We start from the raw sequence: 12,908 nt of genomic DNA, 5'->3' as shown, positions 1-12,908 counted from the left end.
CCGAACTTTGTCAAGTAATACATATTCAAGCTTGGCTCATCAAGAAAAATAAAACTTGAGCTTGACTTGAACTTGTGACAAGCGTAAAAATAGTGTTTGAGTTTGAGCTCGTGGGAAAGCCAAAAAGCTTGAACTTGGCTTGGCTTGATTAATTAATCAAGCCAAACTCAAGCTTAATATCAAGCTCAAACTCAAGCTCAATATCAAGCTCAAACTCAAGCTAAACTCAAGCTTAATATCAAGCTCAAACTCAAGCTCAGATCAAGTTTTTAAGCTTAAGATCTAAAAAAATTACATTATTAAATGTTTAAATCTCTAAAATTAAGAAAAAAGAAAAATAAAATAGTATACTCATTTTATCATGCATCTAATCTTACTTATGATTAGCTATTATTCAAATTAATAATTTACATAATTAAATTCATTCATTCATCATTCCTTGTTTACAGCTTCAGAAATTGTTCAAAATACAATTTTTACATTCACGTTAGATGGTAAAAGACTAAAAAAATGCTTGTTTGTAACTATTATGAATGAGAAAATACTAACCTGTTTCATAACTTTACTTTAGATGATTGATAGGAAATGATCATATGTGACCTACTTAATTAATTAATTATTTTTAGATGTAACTATAGTCTAAAGTGATTCTTGATCAGTTTAAAGGGAAGGAAAAAATTAAAGTAATATAGATAATAGTTTCATGTTGGCCATGTCATTATTAAGATATGTGTAACGAGTATATTTAACTAACACATATAAGCTTATATATAAGTTTATGCTTGAATTGTTGTGTATCAAGCCTAATAGCTCACAAGCTTGTTCGTGAACAAATTTTTTTGCTTGAGCTCGGCTTGTTTATTAAACGAGTCTAAAACTAAGGCTCAAGCTTGACTTATTTATAAAAAAACAAACATGAACGAGCTTTTTATCAAGCCGAGCCCGAGTTGCTCATAATCGACTTGGTTCATTTACAGCCCTATAGGTATCACAGGTTTATAAGAGCTTTTATGTTTAACTAGTGTGAGTGGCACATGCAAAGGAGTTCAAATCTTATGTTCCACACCACCGCTCTCCCTTGGTGTGCAGTGGTCACTCTACAAGTATAAATGCTTGTTGGGTGTACGGGCAAGGCCGGGGTTCAGGTCTCCAAGAGGGAGCTTTACACACATATACACTTAGATTAGGTTAGAGTAGAAATTCTATTTTGTATAAAAAAAAATCTTCTGTTTCACTATAGACTCCACAAATAAAAATATACCACATGTCTATTTATTTTAGTAAATGCTAAATTTATGCCTTCTATTAAATAACTCATCATATTTAGGTAATTGAAATAATAGAAGGCGTAAATTTAGCATTTAACAAAATAGATGGATATGTGACATATTTTTATTTGTGGAGTATATAGTGGAGAAGGAAAAGTGGGATAAAAGATTTGGACTCCATGCAAAACACGTGCTACCTCTTGAGTGAAAAAATTAAGATAGTATTTTTATTTGAAAAAAGTATGAAACTATATAAAAAAAAAATGTATGTTATAAAAAGTTAATCCCATTCGTATAAGAATTTTGATACCTATTTGCTATAGGCAATATCTACTCATTAAAAACTTCTAAGAATGATAATAAATATCATTATCTTCCAACAAAAAGCAACTGAGTTTTGCTAAAACCTTGTCATAATATTTAAATTTTCACAATGAATGATGTTATATGCTACAATTGAAACTCTTCATCAAATACCTTCAAACATACACAATGAAAATGTTTTCATTCATATTTTCATCCATATTTTCTTCTTTATCATTCCACATGAGTTTAGGTGCAATCTTTAGCTTAATTAGTTTTTAATGAACATCCATTTTAGGCAAAAAAAAAAAAGGAGAAAAAAAAGATAACAAAAGGCAAGGAAATAAAATTCCTTATATTACCATTTCAACTTTCTAAACATTACTATCATCTAAAACTCGAAATATATGAAGAAAATTCTTTGGATGTTAAAATTTAGGAGGAGTATTTTAGACATTAAACAATGGAATATTTTAAGAAGTATAAGCTTTCATTAGAGTTTAATTAAGAGAACAACAATAAGACATATTTGTTCTTTTTCCAAAATATTAAGGGGGAAATTGCTTAATTTTAAAGTTTAAGAAGGAATTGTGAATTACCCTAAACATAAAGGATGAAAAGTATTTTAATCCTAAGTTTTTGTTGTTTTGTTTTTGTTTGTAAAACTATGTGTTTTTACTTAAAATGGTGCAAAAAGAAAAAAAATTACAAAAAATCAGCCTAAGAAAACTATACATGAAACAGTAAATTTTGGCTCAACAAAAATTAACTAATAAAAAAAAAAAAAATCTAGAAACACAAAGCTAGAATGACACAACATTTTCATAATAGCTTTATAACTTTGTTATATTTTACTTTGACTTGTAAAGAATTGACACCTCAGCAGTTATGAAAATATTGTGACGACAATAAGATGTCTTAACATTTTTCACAAGATAAATATTATGTCTACAATATTTTCATTACAAATTATAAGTAATAGGTTATTACAGGTTGTTATTAGTGAGCAAAAAATTAATTTCATTGGTAAGTTTAAATTAGAATAACAATTTACCACCAAGCCTTTTGGTACTATTCATGAGTCTCATTGTATTATTCAACTAACTTTTAACTTTTTTTTTTCTATATTTTCAACAAAAAGTTTTCAATTTCAGTTAAATGAACCAAAATTATAGTTTTTCACGTAAGAAAAAACCAAACTAGACAATATTAAGAAATTATTCAATGTGGGTCTTAATCCAACCCCCCCCCCTCCCCACGAGAGGACGCAGGAACCCCCTCGGGCACGTTTAAGTGTGAGTAGTCCTATGACCAACTGACTTGCAAAAAAATGTATACATACACTACAAAAAGGATAATGGTAATCCCACCATTAACTACTTCATTTATGAATTTCATAGTAATAAAAATAAATGTCCTACCGAGATAGAATTTGTAACTTGCTGTCCTCTTGTCGAGCAGGCAAAGATTTACCTCCGTGGAAAAGATGATTCATTCGAATTGACATGAGAGTCCAACTACATTGCATTGCATTGCCAGAATCCATGTTGTATATTTGAAAGTCGTTGACCTCCTTGCTTTTCTCATATTACAATCCCCTTCTCGCGGAGTCCCCTTTCTTCTTGGTCCACAGAGAAAAAATGGAGGACTAGTGCCAACAGTTCATCACGAAAGAAAGGACTCACTGAGCCGGGATTGCTAACTAATACTAAAATTAATACTAATATAATAGAAAATACTAATATAATAGAAAAGAACTGTCTTTTCTGTATACTTTCCCCGGTTTCGTTGCTACCTCGGGCTTTACGCAATCGATCGGATCATATAGATATACTTTCAACACAACATAGGTCATCGAAAGGATCTCAAAGACCCACCAAAGCACATAGCCAGGATCTTTCAGAAAATGTATATACTAAATTAACATATTATAACTACCCTAATAAAAATGTTAGTTACTTTGACTTGAGAATCACAAAAGTTTGGGTTCAACAAAATAAGAGTAATGTTACATTGATAACATTTTTACAATAATTTTATAACAAATTTAAGTAGTAAGATTCTAATTTGGACCTAATATTGACATTACTTTTATATCCACCAATAATAGCTTTCGTATAAGATTTGTTATAAAAATGTTATGGATGTAGTATTACTCCAATAATAATTATGGCATCTCAAACATAATCCTTTAACCCCTTTAAAAAAAATTTAAAAGCTTAAACAACATCAATAAAAATTAGCCTAAATAACCCAAACAAAAACAAGACTAGACTAAACAACAACAACAACAAGTGAACAAATTATTCAACAAAATGCCTATTTAAAAAAAAAAGAATTTTTTTTTCATCATTCAAATTTATACCTCATTTAGCCATTCAATAAAAATAATTCATAATTTCATTTTTCTAAAATAATTTATAATTTCATTTTTCCTTAAAAAAAATGTATCAAGAGAAATATTGCAGTTCATGAGTTCTTCTTGGTAACGACAATAGTTATACTCTCTTTAGCTTTGCAGTTACAACAATTTTTCTTTCCTTAGCGACTCCTCAACTTTTAGTTGTAGCAAATATTATCTCTCTCTATCTCCATTTTTTTCTTCTATATTATCATTTTAAATTTTCTCACTTTATAACTCTCATCTCAACATTCTTAATTACATTTTTATTTATTATCAGTACTTTTCTTTTTTCTTTTTCTCTTTGTTAGTAGAAAGAAATTGTAATACTTTATATATTTACATTTTTTTTATGAGGTTGATATATTCAGGTTATCTTTTTATTAGATTTTTTATAATTTAAATTTCTTGGTGACACCATAAAAAAGTTTCTAAAGCTGCTGATCCTCTTGTAACAATAAGGGTGTGTTTGTTTGGATGTGAAATAGAGTGGATGGAAAATTTTGGAGGGAAAATGAGAAAGAAAACTTTTTTGGAGTGTGTTTGGTTGGGTGGAGAGGAAGGAAAATAAATGACAGGGTTCAGGTGTTTTCTCTCCAGGCCCACCAAAAAGTTCTCTCCAAAATGGGGAGAAAACTGAGTGGGGGAAGCTTATGAAATGAGCTTCCAAAATACCGCTCACATTGGATTTCACCTCCAACGTGTTGGCTTTTTTTTTTTTTTCCTTTGATTTTTTCTTTCTTTATTAACGTGTTAACTTCTTTTTGTTAGGATGTGTGCCCTTAAATTCTATTGTATGATACTATGCATGTTATTATGTATGACTTAATGTTGTGTTTAATAAAGTTGTTTTATTATTATCTAAAAAAAAATGGTAACATGAATATTGGAACATTATCATATAGTCCATGAGATGTGTAATATGTGATTTAGTCACAGAAGATATAAATCACAAGTTCTTTGTAAACTCAGAATTTTAGTTTGTAATCGATGATAAAATTGGACATTTCATCTGTGAAGACTATAACATATCAACTAAGATGATTTGTCTTGATCATGGAAATGAAGATTTCTAGTTAATATGTTGATATGTTTTAAGAGTGAAGACATATTGAACTGGACCGCTGTGAGATTTATTATTCTCCTAACGACTGTCAAATGAATAATAAACTCACGACTTATATTTGCATGAATTCTTAATCCTAAGAGAATAATGGACTTGATCATGAGGTGTAAGTTGCTTTGATATATCAGGAGTGAGATCAAGAGTTACGGTCAAAACCTCAATATGTTGGGCAACCACATTTAATGTTAATGGAATATATATTCTCAAGATGAAATTCATAATCTCTTAACGGAGATATAAAATATTCTCTTGAGATAAGTTTAATGGGTTTGTTATTCAGAATGTTAGACCTAACTACTTTAGTAAATAGTTACTAGAGTATATATTTATGAAATTAGATTTCATAAATATATGATGAATAACTTAAAAGATTAAACTGGGTACTCAATGATAAGATGTAGTAATTTACAAAGTGACAGTCTACATTCATGACTTTGTGTTACTACAAATATTTAGGCCTCGTTTGGGAGGAGGGAATGGAATGGAATGGAAAAGAATGAAAAGAATAATTTTAGAATATCATTCCCTTCCCTTATTTGAGAGTTTTAATGGAGAGAATGAAAAGCACATTCCCTTGTTTGAGAGTTTAAGTGGGAGGGAATGGAATGGGTAGGAGGGAACACTCATTCCTCTTTATTCCTTTAAAACCTCAAATTTTCATTCCTCTCGAAATTGGGAAGAATGGGAGGGAATGTAATTAGATTTAATGATTTTTTTATTGAAACTCCCAAAATACCCTTATATATTTAACTATTTATTTTAAAATATGAGTTTAATAATAATATTGTCACAAAATGATTCCATTCTATTCCCTCCATATTGCTCCCAAATAAAATTACTTACATTCCATTCATCTTCATTTCTTTCCATTCCTTTATTTTAAAACATCCGATCAAGATTACTTAATTTCATTCCATTCATTTCCATTCCCTAATGATCATTTCATTCCATTCCATTCCATTTTCTTGGGATATAATTTATTAATAAAGCTTATAGTGCAATTATATTTATATAGTGGTATTAAATATAATTAATGGTAATTTTGGACTTGTCAAGAGTTGACAGAAAAGTCCAAGACCCATTAGAGCTAGTGTCTTATTGGTCCATTTTGGTCCCACTCCAAGCCACACACTTCAGCCCAATTGGAAAGGCCCAAAAGGCCAGCCCAATTAGATAATCAGTTAGATACAATGGGAGAAAAATACAGAATTTTCTGTAGAGAGAAAATTGTAAGAACACTATTGTGAAGTGGGGTATGTGAGTGTTAGACACTTTGATATTCTCCATTGGAAAACTGATTAAGAGACCACACATCTTGAGTGTTAGTGGATATGATGGTAAATTTATAATTTTTGAAAGTATAATGTGTTACTTTTTGTTTTATTTAATAAGGATATGATGGTAAATTTATATAAACTTTATTTTCAACAAAATAAAAAAGTTTTCCATTCCTTTACTTTTTCACCCTTTTAACCAAACACAAACGAGAGAAATTAAAAACTTTTATATCCTCCTATTTTTCCATCCACTCTCTGTTTTCTATCCTCTTTCTTTTTCATCCTCCCAATCAATGGACCCTAAATTAGAAAAAGAGAAGACAATGAGCTAACAAAGTGTATGTGCAAGTTCTCCAAGGATAGGGCTGTCCATCTCACTTGCCCACCTGCCCAACCTACTTGTACCCGACCCGCCCTGCTACAACCCGATTTGACTGCTCCGGCGATCGGACACGGGTCCCGAGCTCTAAAACCCGACGCTAGCAGGTCGGTTTCGGGTTCCCTTCTTCAAAACCCGTTCAACCTGACCAACCCAAAGAGAGAACGACCCGCTACAAATTCTAGGCCTTCCGACAAGTTTTCTAGCACTATTTGGCAGATTTCGGGTACCAAAACACCAGATCCGACAATTCTCGACATGATTTGGGGGAAAAAACATCGAATTTGGCGAAATCTCTGCCAAATCCGACTAGATCTCATCGGATCTTGGCCGGATCGGGAGAGATCTCGCCTTTTTCAGTGGTTTCCAGCGGGTTTCGGCCTTACCCGAAACCACTGCTCACTCGGCGGGAAACCGACCCGTAAAACCCGACCCTAATATGTGTTGGTTGCGGGTCTAGCACCTGTCTAGCCGATCTCCGGTGGGTCGATTGCGGGTTGGGCACAAACCCGACCCGTGGACAACCCTATCCAAAGAAAAAGGCTTTACTAAATGAATTTTACAAATTCTTTTTCCACGTAACCATACATAATGAAAACTATGCATTTACATCCCTCAGCATTAAATTTCCCAAAACTTTTAAGGGGTACATATAATATATCTACAACTGCAACTCCTAAAAAACATTTCCTTTTTTGAGAGTACCAAGTCACTTATTTCATGATCTTTACAAAAGAAAAAAGGACAAAAGAACAAAGAACGGAAGAGAACAATCTCAAATAATAAACCTACAAAATTTTTCAAGAAGAAACTAATCATTATTTGGGAAGCCAATTCAAGTTGATATCTTTCTTAGCCACTTTTACCTTTAAATTTGAGAGGAATTCCTTGAAAGGCTCCCATAACTTGGCCCTCTCTTCATCACATACCACAAGCTCCAACTGTTGGAGATCCATAATTGATGATGGCAATTGATTCCGTAACTTGAAGCACTCTTTCATGTAGAACTTTGTTAAACTATGCAACTCACCAATGTGTTTTGGCAACTTGCAAATGCTTAGGCAGTCAGATATGTCAAGAATGCTCAACTTATGGAGGCTTCTGATTGACCCTGGCAACTCTGACAATTCGGTACAAGAGCTAAGCCTTAGCACCTCTAAATTTGTTAAGTTTCCAATTCTTTCGGGCAGTAAAGGCAACTTATGACAATTGGTGATCCTAAGTTTTTTCAGGGGGAGAACCTCACACAACCATCCAGGCAATTCCACTAGATCATTGCAATAGTCAATGTTTATCTCCATTAGATTTGGCAATGAATCTGAAACCTGTATGGTTGAATTCCCAAAAGCATGACCAATATTACACATAAATAAAGATAATTTCTTCAAATTCCTCAATAACACAAGGGTATTGCATAGGGAAGGAATCGAAACCTTCTCTAATCTAATTCTCTTTAGATTGGGGAGGGACCTGAGTAGCTGAAAATTGCTTAATTCAGCAGGAAAGAAACCATAATTAGTGACAACTATAACCTTGAGTTTAACCATTTGCTCCACAAACTCGGGTAAGGCATAATTCCTTGTTTGAAAATTCAGAACTAAAGCCTCAACTTCGGGAGCTTGAATGTTGCACCAACTTGATGAAAAAAATTCATCTGCAAGAAAAATATTCTACATGGTGTAAAAATATACTCAATTTTAGGTTACATAGCATGTGTGCAAGTTTGTGTGTATCTCTGTTTGGGAGAAAATTAACCAACCAGTTGAGATAGATAATAAGCGTGCATTAATGAGTTGTTGCTTTTGTTCCGTCCACCACTTTGGTAGTTTGTTTCCACTGATGTCCACAATTAGTCTTTTCCTTTGTAGTACTGGCTCCTGGTTGCTTAGATGGATAGCTAGGTCTCTGAGAACATCATGTTGTGTGATAAAGTCTTCGTTGCAACAGTCGTCGATCTCAGTTGCATCTTTCCTAGTGAATGCACAAAGTATAAGCTTAGAAGAGATTCAAATTCTTACAGTCCTCACATAAGAAAAATATGAATTCCATGATATTCAAACAAAGATAAAGATAGGATAACAAATCCAAGGGAATTTGACACAACCAGTTTCCATCCATAACAGCTGAAATCAAATGGTTATAAGAAGCAAAAAGGCATAAAGGCATTCCATCTACTAAAATTTGGAATTCTGTTCTTTACTTGGGCAGAGCAATTGGAGCCCCTTATTGTTTCTGATTTGATATAAGTTTACTTCTCTCTATATATTTGTAGTAATCACCTTTAGCATCATTGGTATAAAAAAATTCTACATTGGCCCCTGACATTTCAAAGAAGCTACAATAATATATTATCAATTGTGATAAGAAGTTAATCAAACTGGAAGACATAACGTAATATTTTGGGCCTTAGGTCATTTATAGAGTTATATCATATAACAACTAGCAACTAGAAATGATTACAAGAAGAATTTATATCATACTAGAAAATCACACTTAAGAAATTAAAAACTTGCAAACCTTGTCATTACAAGACTAGCCAAATTCCGATAGTGGAGTTCATGCAAATTGGCAATTGCATGGACATCATTTTCGCTTGGTTCGTGTAATTCTGTCCACATATCAATGAGGGCAGTAGCAGAGATCCTTTGGTCTTCAGGAAATGAGCCTAGGTCCATGAAATACTCTTTGAGGATGGTCTTGTCAGCAGAAAATTCTAGGCTTTTTCGGAGACAATTAAGCACCTCTGCATCAGAGTCAAACATAGAATGACCCTCAGACCATTTTGTTAGCGTACTGAGCCAAAAACCTGCAAGATGCCCACGGAGTGAACCACCAATCACCTTAAGGGCTATTGGCAACCCTCCACAACCGCTTACAAACTGCAATTCAAGGAACCATATAAAATCAGTTGTTGTCTATAGGTTAAAGGGTAATATTGGCCATGATTTTAGTTGTCTAAACCACACTTTGTTCAGAAATATGACATTTTTTTTTCTTGCCCTATCTTCACTCAAGTGCTGGGTACAATTTTTTTGTCGGAAACAAAACAAACAAGCTTACATGTATGTGCAAGTATGAAAACATGATTTTGGCAGGTATATAGGCTATCATGCACCCATCAACACAAGAATATATATATATATATATATAATAGATTGACAGAGTACCTTTTCGATATATTCTTCTGGAATGTATGAGCTCTCGTCTCGGTCTTGCAATGATGCTGAGTAACAAAAAAGACTCATGGCATCTACACGATTCAATGGATTTAAGTTATATCTATACGGAAATCTTGGAAATGCAGTTCTTGAAGTCACCACAATCTTGTAATCTGGAATTTTAAACTGGAACTTCTCAATAAGGGATTCTGATCCGGGCCAGACATCATCCAATATCAACAATATCGGTTGTTGTTGTCCAATTTCATTCAGCAGTTGCTCTAGCTGGTCAATTGCTTCTTCATCACTTTGAAACTCAGGACACTCCTCACCATTATGCTTAAACAGTTTTTGTACCATGGCCTTCAGGTTGGGAGATTGTGAAACGTTGACAAAAAATATATTTTCCCCATATATGCCTATCCAAATACAATGCAGTTAGAAAGCTGCCAGAAAGGAACATTTCATGTCTAATAACTTTATACATCTACATACAAAGTGGTGAAGCGAAATGAACAGAATTCCCAATCCAGAAAAGGGTAAGAAGTGAGCAAAAGCAATTTTCTACCAATCATGAAGATAAGAATTTTTTTTTCTCCTTACGTTTTCTAGATCACTACTCTTCTTAAGGAAGTAGATCCAAAGGATGAAGTATGCCAAAACCACTAATATGACTATTGAAAGGACTAAAAGAAAAGAATGAAAATATATAGCAATGGCCTACCATATCTTAACTCAAGAGACATGCTTTTTTTTTCTTTACAAAATGTAATTCAATTCATTTACATCAATTGCAATCTTAATGTGTGAATGAAGTATTCACATTTGTTCCAGTTATAGTTTAACATATAAAAATGAATCAATGGTGCATTTTAGGATTCATCCCTACGCATTTTGTTTTTTAAACTACCTAACTGTTTACTTTTACCAAAAACTACCCACATACTATCACAATTTAACTAAAATAATCTCTTATTATGTACATTTTCACAATCGTTAAAATCTTTAAATGGGTTATATCACTGTCATCACTTCTATAGTTTTATTATGTACCACTCAATCGCAGCAAGACATGTTAGTATCGATGAACTCTGTATTCAGTAGAATTATTTTACTTGGCAAGAGGATTAATGTGAGAAAGAGTACCTTTAATCTCCTCATCCCAACAAAGCATTTTGACGAGTGTGGTCTTCCCGCAACCTCCAAGAGCAGTCAATAGAAGAAGCGACTCCTCTTTATTAGACAGCCGCTTCTTCAACTCCTTCAAAGGCAACTCCAACCCAACAAAATAGTCACGGGGTCTAGAAACCGCACACGACAGTGTCCGAGTCCCAAACTTCTTCTTCTTCCACGACTCCGAATTCTGCTTAGTCACTTCCTCCAAAACAAGATCCACCTTGGCCCCAGTGTCCAACACAGCCGTTGTGATCTGATTCACCTTGGTCAAAGTCTCCAACCCAGTCCTTGTATTCTGTACTGTCAAATCAATCTGACAGAACTTTTCAATGGCATTGTTCAACTTCTTGAGTTTTATCGAATAAGAATAGGCTTTGAAACAGTAATTCCAACTCCAACGCTTGATTTTGGAGCACTTGAGAATCAGCTCCTTGCCCTTCTCCATTTCCTCGATCAAGCTTTTTGTTTCCTTTTCTGGGCGATCAAGAGCTTTGCTGAATTCTCTTATCTCTTGGACCTGTGGTGATATAGCATCTAGGGTGGATTCTAAGCGTTTAAGAATGGATTTGAACATGATGATGTGGCCCACCACATGCTTAACTGTTTCATGCAAAGTAGCAAATACCTCTCCAAAAGCCGCCCCCACAACACCCCCTGCAACAAGGGCTCCTGCCATAGCTTTGGAAACTACCCCAACCAAGAAACAAATACAATACTAATATATATCTATATATACCCAACTTTACCAAAAACAGAGATTGTTAGATCTCAAAGCTCTTCTATTTGTTCTGCTCCATCTTAGCTTTGATGCAAAACAATCTGAGAAAAAGAAGAATTTATTATGCTTCTTGGGTTTCTGGGTGTGGGTGAGAACAAGTTGACTATTGACTTTGAGTCTGCTCTTAACATAGTAGCAACTAGGAAAAGGGAATTATTTTCTTGTGAAGGTAAGTGGAAGTTTCTTTTTTATTTTTTTATTTTTATTTTTAGCAATGATAGTAACATATATTTGTATGCATATTTGGCTAAAAACTAGAGGTAATGAGGGGGTAGAGGAGAAAATAGCAAAATAACCCTCAGTTGCTAACTATATAGTTAGCAGGCCCGGTTTCTAAACTATATCATAAACTAACATCTCGAGTCTTAGACGCTCGATTTTGGGCTAAAAATCGAGTCTTTAAGGCTCGGTTTTCTCTGTTTGATGTGGCGTTTTTGCCAGGTGGCGTCCACCTGGAAATCGAGTCTTAGAGACTCGATTTATGTGACGTGGCCATCTGGATCTGACGTGGTTGTGCCACGTGGAAAATAGGAAACCGAGTTTGTGAGACTCGATTTAAATTTGGGTTTTTTTCAAATTTTACGCCTCTCACACAGCTCTCCTCTCTCTCTAACATAGCAGACTCTCTGTCACTCTCCCTCTCTCTCACTCTTCCTCACTCTCACACACCGAACCTCAGCCTCTCTCACTCGCTCACCCTCTCCACTCTCACTCACTCACCCTCTTCGTACTCACCAGTCTCCACCATTTTCCATCAGGCTACGCGGTTTGCTCTGCGCCTCCACTGCCTCCACACCATTTTCCATCAGGTTTGTTTTTTTTTTTTTTTTGTGCAAAATGAAATTATTCTGTTTGGTTACCGAGAAATTGAACTAGAGAAAAACAATACCCATGTCTTCAATTTCACTATCTCATCAATTTTACTCACCAAAATAAGAAAAACCCAATTCCCATTACTTAAAAGTAATGGGTATGATTCAGAATGGGTATGATTCAGAATGGGTATGATTCTGTGTGTGTTTGGTTTGGGATTTTGGGGTTT

General features: G+C 33.9%; 1 protein-coding gene across 1 annotated transcript; it reads right to left on the bottom strand.

Annotated features, from left to right (window-relative positions):
• Positions 1 to 7,343: 7,343 nt before the first annotated feature.
• On the bottom strand, positions 7,344 to 11,953 carry LOC142608319 (putative disease resistance protein At5g66900). Its single transcript, XM_075780068.1, has 5 exons — positions 11,059 to 11,953; positions 9,922 to 10,331; positions 9,272 to 9,633; positions 8,514 to 8,725; positions 7,344 to 8,408 (listed from the first exon to the last, which is right to left on the bottom strand). The coding sequence occupies exons 1-5, from the start codon at positions 11,762 to 11,764 to the stop codon at positions 7,573 to 7,575; spliced, it is 2,526 nt and encodes an 841-aa protein (XP_075636183.1). The 5' UTR covers positions 11,765 to 11,953; the 3' UTR covers positions 7,344 to 7,572.
• Between the last annotated feature and the right edge of the window lie 955 nt (positions 11,954 to 12,908).

This window comes from Castanea sativa, chromosome 8 (genome assembly GCF_040712315.1).
Source record: "Castanea sativa cultivar Marrone di Chiusa Pesio chromosome 8, ASM4071231v1".
NCBI classification, from domain to species: domain Eukaryota; kingdom Viridiplantae; phylum Streptophyta; class Magnoliopsida; order Fagales; family Fagaceae; genus Castanea; species Castanea sativa.
Note: the sequence above shows the minus strand (reverse complement) of the source record. Positions and strands in the feature narration are given on the sequence as shown.